This window comes from Vipera ursinii, assembly GCF_947247035.1.
Source record: "Vipera ursinii genome assembly, chromosome: 3".
NCBI classification, from domain to species: Eukaryota; Metazoa; Chordata; class Lepidosauria; order Squamata; family Viperidae; genus Vipera; species Vipera ursinii.
In genome coordinates, this window is record NC_139516.1 from 68,950,985 (window position 1) to 68,968,258 (window position 17,274).

General features: G+C 40.8%; 1 protein-coding gene across 3 annotated transcripts in view; it reads left to right on the forward strand.

Annotated features, from left to right (window-relative positions):
• Nucleotides 1–17,274, forward strand: part of AK4 (adenylate kinase 4) — a 46,542-nt gene that overhangs the window by 18,730 nt on the left and 10,538 nt on the right. For all 3 annotated transcript variants that reach the window (XM_083359037.1, XM_083359038.1, XM_083359036.1), the window contains exons 3-4: nucleotides 7,100–7,219; nucleotides 16,563–16,735. In XM_083359037.1, the coding sequence (XP_083215163.1) occupies nucleotides 7,100–7,219; nucleotides 16,563–16,735 (293 nt within the window). The remainder of the gene's footprint in view (nucleotides 1–7,099; nucleotides 7,220–16,562; nucleotides 16,736–17,274) is intronic.

Consider the following 17,274-nt stretch of genomic DNA (forward strand, 5'->3'; position numbering starts at 1 on the left):
TTTAAAAAATCTTTATAGCTCTTCAGTGACAAAATATGCACACACTCACGCTTGGCCTGATTTTAATGACACTCCTATTTATTTAATCTATGACTAACCCTTCTGCTATTCTGCTATTCACTTGGCTACCAGTTTTCCTGATATATCATTTTCCATATAAACATTGTAATTTAGAGTGATCTGAACTGATCTTTTTAAAGCTTATTGATAGGATTCTTGCTTTTTTTCCTAATTTCTTTCCCCTGCATACATCCAACAAGTATTAAAATAAGTATTCCAAATAACAAAAATAGGATTTTCAGGGGTTGGGTTTTTTTGGCTTCTGCCTTTTGATTGTTATTAACATTAATGATTTGTGGTTTTTCTTCGCTTGATTGTTGTGGTTACTGCTTTCAAAGGACTTTGTCTTGTGTTCTCAAGTGACTTCTTTTTTAAAGGGAACCATCCTACAAGACTTATCAATATGCAGCCAACAGACATCTCACTTTTAGTGTGGTTCACACAACATGGTAGGTTATAATGTGGCTTGCTTGGCTTACTATGCTGTGTTGAGTCAGCATGTTAGGTAAATTAAAGCAAGCTGTGTTTAACCAAACTAGTGATTAATACAAGAATCTAATCATTGTATTAGTCTTAAATTTTGGGGTTACTCTTTATTGTTCAAATAGTAACTAAAATGGATTTCTGAGCCATTCAGAACAATAATTTTTATAATAAATGAGAATGCAGCCACAAAACAGTCATTGAAGATGTAGAAGGATCAGAAGCTCTGGGTCAGAATGAAGAGCAATTCCTGTTAGATAGGTTTCGTTTAATATGTTGATTTGGGGAATGTTCATGATTTCTTCTTTTGTATTTTGTAATATTTTATTCTGTTCTAATTGTAAGCTGCCCAGAGGTATTAGAAGTTAGGTGGCTTATAAACTGTATAAATAAAACTAAGCTAATAATTAAATGCACAGATAGATAAATACGTTAAGGCACCTTCTCCATGAAAATTGCAAGGGAAGTGTGAGTGTGTGTGTGTGTATCTACTAGAATTTAAGAGTCTAAAAGCCTTCATAGATTTAATACACCTCAGCTTTTGAGCAAGGGGCTTTTGGAAAAAACCATAACTCGAATCTTTTTAAAACATAGGCAGTTTTGCATAGGACTAAGTGGCCTTGAGATTTACCTAGGCCTCAAGCCATTTAGGGATTTGAAAGGAAGGATTGAATTAAAAACCATAGACAACCTTTTCAGGCTTCTAAAACAAAAAAGAGAGGTGAACCGATCAGCTTCATTTACAGTTGCAGCTCTGGCCGCTCCCTTTTTGTATGAGTTGAAGGTTCGAATTCTTTTCCAAAAGTAGCTCCATGTATGGTACATCTTAGAAATCCCATAGGAAGTTCGATTGGCTCTGTTAACCAAGCTAGGCTATCCCTGCCAGGTTTAAGCTGCAGTTACTCAACCAGTTGTAACTGGGAAGAGTGGGATTCATGGCAGAGATTCTACTTGGATGTCTGATGTTAAAAATGAATCCAGGTGTTATGTACTGGGCTCTTGAGGAATACCACGGGGGTTGCTGGAGCAGCTAACGGCTCTCCAGCAACCGAGACTACAAGTCTCCTGTGCTGCAATTGGCTATCTCCAGGCGGCAATGGTTGATTTAAACCTATTGGCTGCCACCTAGGGGCTAGACTATATATTGTGGCTAGTTGCAGCCATTTCCCCAATACGGTTTCTGCACGAAATAAACTATGAGTTACCCTGTACTCAGTTACACGTCTTCATTCCTGCGCCAAAGAACCCGCTGTTTAACACCAGGAGTGTTGAACTGAAACCTAATTGTGTGTATTTGTGTATTGAAAACAAAATCTCAATCATGCTTAAAGGCTACATGTTAAGCATGCTGGTTAAACTTTAAAAACAGGCCACAGCCAGGGTCTCTGGAGCAGTCTCAAGTTCCCTTTATTTCAGTAAGAAGGAGCCAGTTTTTAACAGGGGGCCTATAATGGAAAACTAGAACAATTGTTTTCCCAAAGAATTAAGGAGCTAAAAGAGGAATAAATAGAACTACTCATAAAGGAGAGTTTTGAAGTGAACATGTAATTGTTTCTTTCACAGAGTATTTAATGACCAGAAACTATATTCTGCTCCCTGGTGTCAGAAATAATCCTGTCCTTAGGGACTTTGTCCAAGTTTCATTTCCTTCCTCTATAGAGTTAATCTCTAGCCCCCTGTCCATCTGTGTCTTTTCTTGACCTCACAGGAACAAAACCATCTCCCACATTCTTTTCTTCATCATTAACTGTGAATTCATTAAGCTTTCTAGTTGACAAATCTTTGTCATCTCCCTATTTAATATTAACCCAGATTTTTCACTTTCCATTTTACTTTACTAATGAGCTCTCTTCTGAATCTTTCAGCCAACAAATTGCCACTACTTTCTTATCTCAGATTGTAAGAATTTCATCCTCCAGTTTTGATTCATGTGCTTTGTCCCCCTCAGATCCATTATATTAAATTTTATTATTTACACACACACACACACACACACACACACACACACACACACTGATATCCTTCACTCATCTGAACCACTTTCTCCAAACTGAGTTCTTACAGGAGGTCCTTGTTCATTACAAAGGTCTCTCAGAGGATTGATCAGATGTTCTGACACACCCATTAGCATTAATACATGTCACATTCTGTTATGGATGCATTCTCATTTTCATTTTTGTATTACTTTCTTGTTTGTTGCTATCCTTCAGTCATATAGCTTTCTCTTTTCATGCTTTACACTGAAAGTCTGCAATCATTTGAGTGCCTTATTGTTGAGGCTTTCATCTTTCTTTCCCGTTTTTGGAATTTGGAAATAATATTTTCTGTTGGGTCTTCATAGAGGTCCTTAGCTTTTCTAATAGCAAATTGGGCTCTTGCTTCCATAAACAAGGTATTTTTCAATATTTTTTCATAAACCAATACAGATATAGTCCTCAACTTATGACCCACTTAACAATTGTTCAAAATTACAGTGGTCCTGGAACTAGTGCTTTACAGCCGGTAAAGTACTTCTGGCCATCATAAAATGTGCCTTCATGGTTTCAGGAGCATGGCAACTGGTTCACTTTTATGGTTGGAGGTGACATCCTTGTATGTTACATGACCATGATTTGTGATGTTTTTTGTCAGTTTCTGGGGGAAAAACTCCTTCAGAAGAATGGGTTCACACTTATGACCATGACATTTGCTTAATGACCACCACACAATCTGGTCCCTCAAATTATGACCATAACTATTTATGACTAGAAATCTGGTCCCAATTGCAGTCATAAGTTGATGATTACCTGTATATCCGTTACGTTTATCTATATTCTGTCTTCTCCAAGTAAAATTGCCTGGTCACACTTATTCTCTCTTAATTTTCTAAATTGAAAATTTGTACATTTGACACCAATACATTACAATCTGTTCTACAATCTCCTGATTGGATTGTGTTTCGGTATCTTTTTTTCCCAATAAAAAATCTGTTTTCCTTTGTGTGTGTGTGTGAGTCTGTGCATCTATTGATGTCCATAAGTTACTTGAAACAGCTGTTGGCAATAAACCAACAATTCTCCTTGCAAAATGTATTTCCTGCAGATTATACTGACTGGAGTTGCTTTTTGTAAGATGGGTGATGATATACATGTGATCAATAAATATTATGTTTATCCACTTGTATATTATTATTGCTGGAAAGCATATTAAATCTTTTCTCGGAAATCAAAGTTTAGCTGAGAATACACTCAGTGATTCATTTTTCTTGCCTACATGCTAAAAAAGGTAGGAGATAAGATGTTGTCCTAAATGTTTCCCTTTCATCAAAGGATTTTTACCCTATCAAATTAACATGTAAAAAGAATTATGTGAGTTTCTTGCTCATAGGTTGTCTATGAGCAGGAAAGGACTTTATAAAACATTCTGGATGTATAATTTAATAACTTTCTATTCAAAGCTTATATGTATAATTTGTAACGTGTAACTTGAAAACTGGTGGATCCTGAGTGGGATGTTTTTCCCCCCAATGTTTGGTTCTGTAATGTATTATTCTATTTTAATTGTCTGATTGCATGCCACCCAGAATCAGACTGTCAGTATATACTGTAAATAAATAATCCAATCCATGACTAATATGAATGCTGTTTTAGGGTAAGGGTTACTTTATTTGAGGATTTTAGATATTATGTGGAACCCAGATTTACAGTAAAATAAGAATATATTTAATTACTCTAGTTTCTCAAGGTTAGAGCTGTCTGTTTTGGAAGATTTGATTGTCCAAACTGCTACAAGAAATGATGCATTTATTTTCTGATAATATTGGCCCTTTTGAAATATTAATATTAAATGGGCAAAAAACCCCATAAAATCTACATGTAGTTCCAATATGATGCAAGTAATGTAGCATTTGCATTTTAAAGAAGAAATAGCTGATAAACAATATAAAATACATTTCAAATCTTTGGCACATATATCAATTTATCTCTCTCCCTACTGCAGATGGAATCCTTTGTGGACTCCAAGGCTTCCTTTTGCAAAATGTTCAACAAGAGTTTCAAAATGGATAAAAGCCTGTAAAGGTGATCTATGAGCACAATCGGGGCCAGAGTTTCTGTTGCTAAGCATGGCGGTTGTTAAATGAATCGCACCCAGTTTCACATCCTTTTTTTGGCCAGCATTTTAAAGCAAATCACTGCAGTTGTTAAGTAAATCATGCGGTTGTTAAACGAGTCTGACATCCCCTGACTTTGCTCGTCAAAAGCTAGCTCTGAATGTTGCCAATGGCAAACATAGGACTCTGGGATGCTGCAACCGTCATAAATACATGCTGCTTGCCAAGAACCCGAATTTTGATCATATGATCGTGCTGCTGCTGCAATAAGTGTAAGTGTGAGTCCCAGTTTGAGTCACTTTTTTTCAGTGCCGTTGTAATTTCAAAGAGTAGCTAAATGAATGATTGCAAGTCAAGGAATACCTGCACAGTAGAATCTCTGCTGTACATGTATATTCAGTTTATCCCAGGACTCTCTGTTCTGAAAGCTGAAGAACGGGATAATATTGAAATAGTTGGGCAAGATTTGGTGCCTTTGAATGGGCACTGAGTTCACATATTTCACAATAATCACTTTAGCTAATCACTTTCACAAACTGTTAATTGCTTTTCAGCTACTAGGAATCTTTGGATCAACTGGGTGAATTTTTCTTCTGTCCTTGCTGAAAGTCATTTTAATTTCAAGTTTAAGAACTTAATTTGTTTTTGAATAAACAGCTAAATAGTGATTAAAACTTTTTTTTTTTAGAAAGTTAAAAATGCACTAAGGGTCCAGAAATAAGATTTCGGAATTAATTATAAAAATCTTTTCTGTAGGAAAATGCTTTTATTTTGTTTTTTTTAAAAAACAAGATTTTAAAAATCGGATGATAGAGGAAACTAAAAAGATTACAATTAAAAGGAGAAAAACACTCAAACGTGACATAATTATAAAATGAAGCAAAATATTCTAACATTGGACATATTGAATATCTTTGAAGACTGGTCCCAGAAGTTAATTTTAATAGTGCCTGACTCTGTAGCTAGATTGTGTCTAAAAGATGTTATCAAAGGGGAACAAGTTCTATTTGACAAGATTGAGACTGCATTGAAAATGGATTTAAAAATGACTGCAAGAATGACATACAAAATAAATCGGCTGATGTCTTAAATTTAATTAATTCTTAATTAATTAAAAAGAATATAGAAACAACAAAGAGAGTGACCTGGATAATTTCCCTGTATTGGATTTACAAAAGAGATTTGTTGAAACTTTGAAGAATTTTGTAGGAAGGGACAAAAAAAATGAAATCAACATTATTTGAAGGAAGTAAAAATCAAGATTATTAGGAAAAAGAGGAAATATAAAGTTGGTTTATTTGATTAAGACCAAATAGGTATATTATCTCTGGTGACCCTTGCTGGATTGCTTTGCTGACATCAGGTCTGAAATGAGGGAGATTTTACAGATATTTTTTAAATAGATAAGAGATGGTTTATGGGAAGAATAGATCATTTGTTGCATTTTAAGAGAAGGTGATAAGTTACTAAAATTGTTTATACTTGTGAAGAAGATGAAAATGGGAAATCACTTTTTTATATATGTTATTTTTCTTTATTATGTTTTTATTTTTTTTCTTCTTTCCTCTTTCTCTTTTTCCTTTTCTGCTCTATTTACCATTTCCTTTAGTTTTTTTAAAAACTTCGTATGAGTTATTAGTGTTGTAATTATAATTCTTAATAAAATTACTATATAAAAAAGATTTCTGTTTTTCCAGAATCCTCATTTCACAAAGGGGAGACCTTCCACTATGGACCCTAACCCTAAAATAATTAAGTAAAAGTCCATGCTACTCATTTATTGGCAGCTACTATTGGGAGCTGGAATTTTGGTAATGAAAATTAGAGAAGCAGTTAGTGTATTGATTATTAATGCCAATGCTCCGTTTATCTAAATACCTAATCTGTGGCATCAAGTTTTCTAGAGGACAGGAAGGGGCGATTGTTCAGAAGTAATTGCATAATATTTCACATTTAGGTAATTTATTTCTCATTTCTGAACAAGCTGTTCTCTGACTGCACTGGTATTATAGCAGAAGAAAGAGACAGAGAGAGAAAAACCCATTTAAATGCATAAGAAGCCTTAGAACAGGGGTGTCAAACTCAATTTCATTGAGGGCCACATCAGCATTGAGGTTGCCCTTAGGGGGCCAGGTGGGCATGGCCAGGGTGGGCGTGGCCTACTGGGTGGGCGTGGATAGAGTGCGTATGGCCTACTGGGTGGACGTGGCCAGCTCTACGCATCAAGGGTGCCTATGGGGGCCTGGGCAGGAGTGGGACAGATCTGGGGGTCTCTGGCAGAAGGAGGGTCTCTGGGCCAGGGCCAAGGCATTGGGGGCCGTTCCCTCACTGTTTCCAAGATGGCTTCGCGGGCCGCATGAAACCACTTTGCGGGCCGGATCCGGCCCACCGGACCTTGTGTTTGACATGTCTGCCTTAGAAATACCTTGGTTAAATGCTCACAGGCTTTTTTCCACCCACAAACAGATATCGGTATAGTGGCAAAGCAGCACCTTGAGAAAGGTCTTTTGGTACCAGATCATGTAATTACACGCGTAATGATGACAGAACTGGAGAAAATGCAAACTCAGCCTTGGTTACTGGATGGTAAGTGATTATTTTTATTTTTAAGGTTAAAACACCAGAAATCCTTTTTTCTGCAACAAATCCTTAGACATTTTACTTAAATATATACTCTCTCATGCGGCGCCAATAGCTGATACTACGTTGTACCAGAATTAGACTGAAGCAATATTTTTAGTAGCTGGTAATAAAATAGACAAATAAAAACATGCTGAGAGCATCTAGGAACTGAAGATTCTTAGTTTGACTTTTGACAAATATTTATTCATCTATTGCCGTAGATAATTATATACTTATAAATTCTGTTTTGAATATGCTGTCATATACTTCTATTTTGCCTCAGTCAAATTGACTTTTAAGAGGCATTTTACAATGCTGTGTAAAATAATAGAGCAAAAAGAGAATAGTGCAATACAATCATAACCAAAAGATATCAAGCTCTTCTCTGTTTTTAGGACAGGTGTTATAACAACATTCTTTTCTGAAATCTTTTTGTAAAAAAACCCATGTCTTTATCAGGTGTGTCTAAACACCAGAGAATGCACCAATTGTGCCTCTTTGGATAAGCTATTCCATATCAATCCCCCCTTCTCCAAAAATGCTTGTTTTCATTAGGGCCTTCTCTGAAATTTCTGTTAGTTGGGGACCATCAACATGTCCTCTCTGATAGAATATATTGGATAGGGAACTTTCATTTGGAATTTTGAGGTATGGTTCTGTCCCATGCTTGGGTCTGACCTGAACTGAAGAGACTAAGTAATCATCTCCTTCAAAGGTCATTTGCAGTTGTCACCTCCAGTCTTCTCCAACATCTTCCCCCAAAATGGAAGTTGTAATTGTGGTTGCAAAACACAACCCTTTGGCTTCTTCTTCTTTTAAATTAATTCAGTTAGATGTGTCTTTTAGGAGCTTAAGGGAGTGTATTTTTCTCTATTACAGTGACCCTTAATGAGATAGATTCAAAGAAAGTGCCTAGCCCAAATTTACCCAGTGAGTTTCCAATCCTGAAGGTAGATTCCCTACTTCTAAACCAGTGGTTCTCCGACTAGATCCCGAGATCAAACATTATGATCTTGAGACCTAGTTGTGGATGATGATTGAGGACTCCAAAGTGCTTTGGTGTATGTGGGCTGTATCTCTTGATTTTTACTCTATTATAAATTAAAATTGAGAATTTTTTAAATATTTGATTTTGTGGACTCTCTAAAAGAGTCTCAGGGACCCCCCCAAGTGTCCCCAGCCCACATTTTGAAAACCACTGTTCTGGATCTTAACCACAAAAATATGTTAGCTGTCTTCTCTTCCACCTAGAAGTGGTATATCAATATCTTGTTTATCCCCAATGCTTGGGAATGTGACTACCGTAAGCTGTCAGATTCCTTGATCTGCCTTCTGTAACATGAAACAGTGCACCCTTCATGTGTTCCTAGAGCGTGACAAGTAGCAACTGGTAGGTAGGAGGAGGGAACAGAGCCAAGATACATTGCTTATAATGATATCATTTTATGCTATCAACATTATTAGTGATAGCTCACTTTGGCTGATTTGAATCTTGAATTTTAAAAGGAGAAACCTCACCCATTTTCTTTTTAAAAAACAACAACACAGCTTTATTTGACTATAGATAATTTGAAGCTTCAACAAATTACTGTAGGGAAATTAGACAAACTGGATTGCAGAATCCTGATTCTGTCTTTATTTTAAAAAAAGAGTTCTTAAAAAAATGGAATAAATTTATTTTTCAAGAGTAGTATTGGCCCATGTATAGAATAGAAGCAACCTTAAATAAAAAAGTGTTAAGTTGCTGTCTCAGGCTACCTAAACCAATTAAAACTGAGAGCTCCTGGTGTCTTAGTGGGAAGATTCCTTCCACATATATTTAGACAATGGGCGTAAGAGCCGCTTGTCATGTAGAAAAAAAAGCTTTGCAGGCATGTGAACCAAATTCTCTTTCAATTCAGACAAATGAGCTGATGTGATGCTAATTCATTCTTAAACTGCAAGCCCTCATATCACTTAAAAATATTAATCAGAGGCTGTCTGGTACTGTTAAAGAAATTTGTGCACTCTTTAACTAAGCCATGGGTAATAATGGGCTTCAGGTCGTGGCTTTGGGGAGGTAGTTGATTTTTTCCCCTGTCTGTGAAAGACAGTAGAAATGGCCATGTGAAGCCCAGGATAATTAATGGAAAATGGGGAGAATTGTAAGCAAGAGAGAGGTTTCTTTAGCTGCCCTAAATACATAATTTTAAAAATATTAGCCGAGATCTGGAAACAGTCAGGTATCCAAGTAAGAGTTGGTTCTTGACTCAGTTTCAAACTGATATCAGTTGATGAAATGATGCTTCTATCAAAGTGGTTTATAGCTCTGAGCCTGAATATACTTTGTGCATGCTTATGGTTAATTAATAGTTACCTTTCCCCCCTTTTTAAAATTAGAATACAGAACTGGGACACTTACTTATTTTATTTAAAGCATTTATATAGCCACCCATTTTCCAGCCCAACTCTTGAGTAGCTCCCAGTCATAAGTTAAAACAACATATAAAGTCAAATGAAAATTATAAATCTTAAACAGGTTGAAATAAAACATTAAAAACAACAGTTGACTTGAAACACACTATCGTCAGTGAAATACTGTAGCTGATGGAATGGGAAATGTTCCCATGTTGCCCTCTTGCTATATAATGAAACCAGTGTAGGCTTGAGGTCCTGGGAATTGATGTGCATGGCTTGCAACATTTTTGTGAAAGAAGGTGTTGTTCTCTTATGAATGACTTAGATTAATACATGATTTCCCTATGTAGTAATTCACACTGTTTTAAGAAAAAGGCATAAATGAGTCAAATGTGCTGGTGGTAAAAGAAAGCTGTGTGTATTTATAAGAGAAAAAGGAAAACATGTTTATTTTGTTTCATGTTTTCTTGCCATCTTGGTTCTTTCAATAGTTGTCTCCTTTATGCATGTGTAGACAAAAGGGACCATTTTACACAGATAGGAAAAGGCAAAGCATCCTCTAAAATATTTGAATGTTCTAGAACTCAAAGATGTCGCTAAATTCAACTTAAAATATAAGCCAGTATAAGATTATAACCTTTGAATTTATGCAACACATTTGCTTGATTGAATGCAAACCATAAGTTACTTTTGCCTTTTTCTTTTTTTTTATTTAAAAAGTTTTACAATACATTTTGACTTTAATCCCCCCCTCCCCCACCCCTATCCAACCCTCCCTATCCCTCTCCCCCATTCCCTCCTCCCCCCGACTTCCCAGAGCTAAATACAGGGTATAAAATCGAAAAACAAACATAAACACCCCTATGTTATCAACAATAAACTATAAATTCCATCTCCCTCTAGCTCATATAAAATGAATACAAACAATATTAATATTACAAATAAAGTAAAAAAGAAAAAGAGGAAAACAGAAAAAGAACTTTACTCAAAATAAATTTTCTTAATCCCAGTCCTTATTCATATTAATTTCAAAAAAAAGAAAAGAAAAAAAACTTTCACCTGCTATTTGCATTCTCCCACCTTTCTCTAATTTCCAAACAAATTCACAGTTACGCACCAAAAGCACCTATCTCTATTAATCTTAATAATCTCCGACCAAACTAAACTATGATCAAAAATAGTTCTTGTATATATCACGCCAAATATCTCGCAGTTCCAAATCATCCTTGAGTTCAAATAAAAAGAGTATATAAAAAAAGATTTAGGCAGTCTCTAAGACAACTTGTTGTTAATTAGGAGCTTGCGTAGCCATTCTTAGTTCAACACATACTTTAAGTCCATAACCCTAATATACTTTTCTAGCAAGCAAATAACATCAATCTTAAATTGTGTAAAATATAAAAAAAAACTTTCTTTCTCCTCTATAATAATTTTACTCCATTGACATTCTAATTTAAAAATTTAATCAGCAATCTTAACGCCCCAAAACTTTTGGAGCACATCTGTCATGACCCCCAAAACTTCTTTAGACCGCTCCTCTCCCACATCTTCACTGTAAGCACGCTTTGGAGATTCCATAACTTTCTGCTGGTCTTGCTCTTGCTCTCGCCTCGCTCTTCTTAGGGCGGCACGCGTCATCTTCTGGCCTCCTGCAGCAACCGATGAGACTGTGACTTGATCCCCTCCAACACCATTGTCCTCTATCTGTCTATCTGCAACATCTTGAAGCTTTCCCACACCGTATCCTTTTGCAGCTTCCAAAAATGATAGAGGGGTTGCTTTTAACACATTACTAAAAAAATCACGTGCCTGAGCCACAGTAACCAAACGATGTCTTTTACCTTCGTGCGTCGCCACCAATCCAACTGGAATCTCCCATCTAAACTTAATATCACGTTTCTTAAGTTCCTGTACTAGAAATGCAAAATCTTTCCTTCTCCTTAGGATCTTCGGAGGGATCTCTTTTAAAACCAAAACTTCTTGCTCAGCCACTACCAATTTAGTATCATAAGCAGCTTGAATGACTTCATCTCTAATTACTCTCTTTGTAAAATAGACCACCACATCTCTGGGTAACTTCCTCTGTCTTGCAATCCATGAATTTACACGAAAAACTTTGTCCATATTTCCCTCAATTTCAGATGCTGGCTGGCCCAGTACCCCTTCCAGAGCCTCAGAAATCAGCTGCTTTAAATCTTCTTTACCATTCTCCTTTAAACCCCTGATTCTAATAGCATACTGCATCTGATAATACTGAACAAGGCTCAATTCTCCGTCCATTTTATCCCTTATATTTTCATTTTCTAATACCTTTGCTTCTAATATAGAGTTCTTTTGACTGAGATCCTCCACTTTTACATCCAGCTGTTGCACACATTCAGCTACGGATTCAACCATAGACAAGATGTCCACCCTCATTGCTCTCAACTTCTCTTCCATCTTCTTCTCCAATTTCTCCAATTTCTCCTCCATTTTCTCCTCCAGCTTTTTCAACTTTTCATCCATCATATCAGACATCAATTGTGCATGCTTTCCAAGAGCATCTTGTAAATCCTTAAGCGTCAATACCGGGGGAGACGCAGGAGGAAGCAAAGCTTGCAATGAGGTCTCTTGCACCAGGGAAGACCCCGCATTCCGAAGAGCTTTAGAAGTTTTAGCCGCCATCTTCCCCCACTTTCACTTATTGCGCACTTTCACTTTAAAGCTATAAAATCCATTGAGCTAGAGAGTAAAAATAAAGAGTCCACTTCACCTTGACCTCCTGTACCGCTCTGCCTGCATCTTGATAATCAGAAGTACCGTATATACTTGAGTATAAGCCGACTCGAGTATAAGCCGAGACCCCCAATTTCACCCCCAAAAACTGGAAAAAGTTGGTGACTTGAGTATAAGCCGATCCGCCGTTCTGCAAGCCTCCGCTTCGTTCAGGCTGCTTCGTTCCACAGCGGAAAGAAGCAGGCAGGCAGGGGGCGGAGGAACGGAGACCCGGCGACGTTTGGGGAGGTTTGGGCGCCTCTCCAAATATCCCCAAACGTCGCCGGGTCTCCGTTCCTCTGTGCCCTGCCTGCCTGCTTCTTTCCACAGCGGAAAGAAGCAGGGAGGCAGGGGGCGGAGGAACGGAGACCCGGCGACGTTTGGGGAGGTTTGGGCGCCTCTCCAAATATCCCCAAACGTCGCCGGGTCTCCGTTCCTCTGTGCCCTGCCTGCCTGCTTCTTTCCACAGCAGAAAGAAGCAGGGAGGCAGGGGGCGGAGGAACGGAGACCCGGCGACGTTTGGGGAGGTTTGGGCGCCTCTCCAAATATCCCCAAACGTCGCCGGGTCTCCGTTCCTCTGTGCCCTGCCTGCCTGCTTCTTTCCACAGCGGAAAGAAGCAGGGAGGCAGGGGGCGGAGGAACGGAGACCCGGCGACGTTTGGGGAGGTTTGGGCGCCTCTCCAAATATCCCCAAACGTCGCCGGGTCTCCGTTCCTCTGTGCCCTGCCTGCCTGCTTCTTTCCACAGCAGAAAGAAGCAGGGAGGCAGGGGGCGGAGGAACGGAGACCCGGCGACGTTTGGGGAGGTTTGGGCGCCTCTCCAAATATCCCCAAACGTCGCCGGGTCTCCGTTCCTCTGTGCCCTGCCTGCCTGCTTCTTTCCACAGCGGAAAGAAGCAGGGAGGCAGGGGGCGGAGGAACGGAGACCCGGCGACGTTTGGGGAGGTTTGGGCGCCTCTCCAAATATCCCCAAACGTCGCCGGGTCTCCGTTCCTCTGTGCCCTGCCTGCCTGCTTCTTTCCACAGCGGAAAGAAGCAGGGAGGCAGGGGGCGGAGGAACGGAGACCCGGCGACGTTTGGGGAGGTTTGGGCGCCTCTCCAAATATCCCCAAACGTCGCCGGGTCTCCGTTCCTCTGTGCCCTGCCTGCCTGCTTCTTTCCACAGCGGAAAGAAGCAGGGAGGCAGGGGGCGGAGGAACGGAGACCCGGCGACGTTTGGGGAGGTTTGGGCGCCTCTCCAAATATCCCCAAACGTCGCCGGGTCTCCGTTCCTCTGTGCCCTGCCTGCCTGCTTCTTTCCACAGCAGAAAGAAGCAGGGAGGCAGGGGGCGGAGGAACGGAGACCCGGCGACGTTTGGGGAGGTTTGGGCGCCTCTCCAAATATCCCCAAACGTCGCCGGGTCTCCGTTCCTCTGTGCCCTGCCTGCCTGCTTCTTTCCACAGCGGAAAGAAGCAGGGAGGCAGGGGGCGGAGGAACGGAGACCCGGCGACGTTTGGGGAGGTTTGGGCGCCTCTCCAAATATCCCCAAACGTCGCCGGGTCTCCGTTCCTCTGTGCCCTGCCTGCCTGCTTCTTTCCACAGCGGAAAGAAGCAGGGAGGCAGGGGGCGGAGGAACGGAGACCCGGCGACGTTTGGGGAGGTTTGGGCGCCTCTCCAAATATCCCCAAACGTCGCCGGGTCTCCGTTCCTCTGTGCCCTGCCTGCCTGCTTCTTTCCACAGCAGAAAGAAGCAGGGAGGCAGGGGGCGGAGGAACGGAGACCCGGCGACGTTTGGGGAGGTTTGGGCGCCTCTCCAAATATCCCCAAACGTCGCCGGGTCTCCGTTCCTCTGTGCCCTGCCTGCCTGCTTCTTTCCACAGCAGAAAGAAGCAGGCAGGCAGGGCGCAGAGGAACGGAGACCCGGCTTCGTTTGGGGACTTTTGGGGAGGTGCGCGCGCACCTCCCCAAACCTCCCCAAACTTCGGCAGGTCTCCGGACGGCGGTGGCTTGGGAGAGGTGAGCGCGATCCCGGAAGCTCCAAAGCCTCGGCCGCGCACAAGTCCTCAGTAAGTTTTTTTGTTGACTGGAGTATAAGCCGAAGTGGAATTTTTCAGCCCAAAAAGTGGGCTGAAAAATTCGGCTTATACTCAAGTATATACGGTATTTCCTTTTGGCAGGGGTGGTTGCTAACGTCTGGCTCTGCTCCAAAAATCCCGGAGCAGAGGTGCTGCGCAGCTCGGAGCAACCCAGGCTTCGGGGGGGCTCAATCCTTCAGCCGCCCAAACTCTCAGCTCAGGCAGCCCCGGAGAGCTCAACCCCTACCTGGGGCCTCACCCCCTCCTCTTCTCCCGAGGAGGGGGCTTCAAATCTATCTAAACAGCTGATCGGCGCTGTTTAGATGGAAAAACACAGCTGCGGAGTGGGCAGCCCGAAAATGGCTGTCTTCGGCGTCGCGTCGCCACCGGAAGTCCCACTTTTGCCTTTTTCTGAAGAATAAAGAGCCTAATGCTACTGTCTATTTTTAGGGAGGTGTCATTGTAAATAGTTAACTGCTTGGCCACTGATAAATTTGTAAAGCACATGCAGTCTGAATTGCTCAGATTCATTGAACTTCTGATTACTCATAGGCAGATTCTTTCATAGATGTTAGATCACCATTTTGTCATATTATGTGGGAATTTTTCTGCCTTGTGAACTTTGAAGAAGTAGAATGGGTTCTCTTCCACATGCAGTTTGGATTTTACTCATCCTGGCTGCTGCCAAAAAATGGATGGAGAAGTGATCACTTGAATCCATGAGATTGTTAATACTGGTATCTTTTTACTTCCTTAAAGGAGCCTCCCCTAAAGCAGGCTGAAGCTATCTCTTGATCTAGATTCCCGAAAACTATTCTTCCAGTCTCCAAACTTCTCTTTTTGCCTCAGTGCTTATTGGCTACATTTTAAATTGTTACTTTATATGCTTTATTTAGGTTTTATTGGGTGCATTCATGCTGTGGCCATTTTAGAGCAGCCTTGTGTGTGATATGTAGGCATTGTAAATACATGCTAATAAATACATGGTAATAAATGTAATAAATAACAGGAATTACAGGTTATCCCTGAGTTATGAGTGTTTCCTAAGCGCACGTTTGAAATTATGTTATAAGCGCCCTCTTGTGTTTATGAAAAAGTCCCGAAATTACAAATGTTGCTGCACCACGACACTCGTTCACCCTTACAAATGACCACAGTGGCACTGCAACATTCACCCTGGCTATTCCCTCTCTCCACCCGCCATTGGTCCCCCTAGGCACTAGGCCTTGGATACTCGCCTTGCAAAGATCGAGATCCTTTGCTTTCTTGGCTGCTCCAGGCCTTCGGTGGGTTTGCAAAGAATGGAGGCCTAAAGTAATGAAAGATCATGTGAGATCAGTTGCAGGAGATCTTGCATGATCTCACAGTACTTTAAGCCTCTGTTCTTTGCAACAGAGTACAAAACCAAAGCTGGGGGAAGCTTCCACGTGCCTCCAGAGGCCCAATCTGGGAATGAAAGGCTTTTCTGTGCTGCTGCTGCCCAGAAAGGAGGTAGGGGGATGCTTCCGTGGAACTCCAGAGGTCCGTTCTGGGCCTCGGAGGCTTCCTATAGGCCTCCGAGGCCCAGAACAGAGGCTGGGGGAGGCTTTTGCATGCCTTCAGAGGAGGCCCAGAATGGAGGCCATGGGCAGTAGCCATGTGCTTCTGGAGGTCCATTCTGGGCCTTGGAGGCCTCCCTCTGCTCTTGCCAGGAGCAGAGAAAGAAACAGGCTGGAGAAGAAACAGATCTTTACAAGGTAAGTGAGTCAGCATGGCAGGATGGGCAGGGGAGCAATTGTGGGGACCCCAGGGGAGGGAGCATGAGATATCTCAGTGAGGAGGGCTTGGGTATTCTGAAGCAGATGGCCTGTTCCATCACTATCGCCCCCCCCTCCGTCCTTCCTCACCCTGAGATACCTCATGTTCACGTAACAAACTGCACATTCCCCCACATTTTAAATTTGCGAATGCGTGGTGAAAACTGGGAGTGAATCGTGTTCCTTCAGTACATTTGTAACTCGAGGAGTACCTGTACTATATTAAGGCTAAAAAATATTGGGTTTTTTGTTAACATTCTGAGCTCATTCTGCAATTTATTATTTCTAATTCACTTTTTCATATAGGTTTTCCAAGGACATTGGGTCAAGCTGAAGCACTTGACAGGATATGTGAACTGGATCTAGTGATAAGTTTGAATATCCCATTTGAGACTCTTAAAGACCGACTTAGTGCTCGTTGGATTCACCCAGCAAGTGGCAGAGTATATAATATGGAATTCAATCCACCACAAATCCATGTAAGATAATGAACTATGACTTGATAAGAGGAAGGGGTAGGCATTCAGATAATTCAGTATCCTTTGCCTTGTATTTTCTAGACAGGGTTACACTGACAGGTTTACATAGTTAGATTACATAAATGAAAGAGGAACAAAAACAGTGGGAATCTCAACTGGGGGAGGGAGGCAGGGCAGGGGGAATAAAGTAGGGCCAGCTGAATGTCCAGCTCTCTCTAGAAATGATTTTGAAATACAGGTAGTCCTTTATTTAATGACTGTTTTGTTTAGCAACCATTTGAAGTTAGCAAGGTACTTAAAATAATTTTATGACAGGCCCACACACTTATGACCATCATAGCATCCCTCACATGACCATGATTTGGGCGCTTATCAACCAGTACGCATTTATAATTGTCGCAGCATCCCACATTCACATGGTTTCCATTTTTATGCTTCATATCTGGCTACTGATAAGCAGCCTTAATGGACTAGCCAGCAATACTATAAAATCACAAGTTGTGGTCACATGATGTCTTAATGTCCATGGATGATTTGTT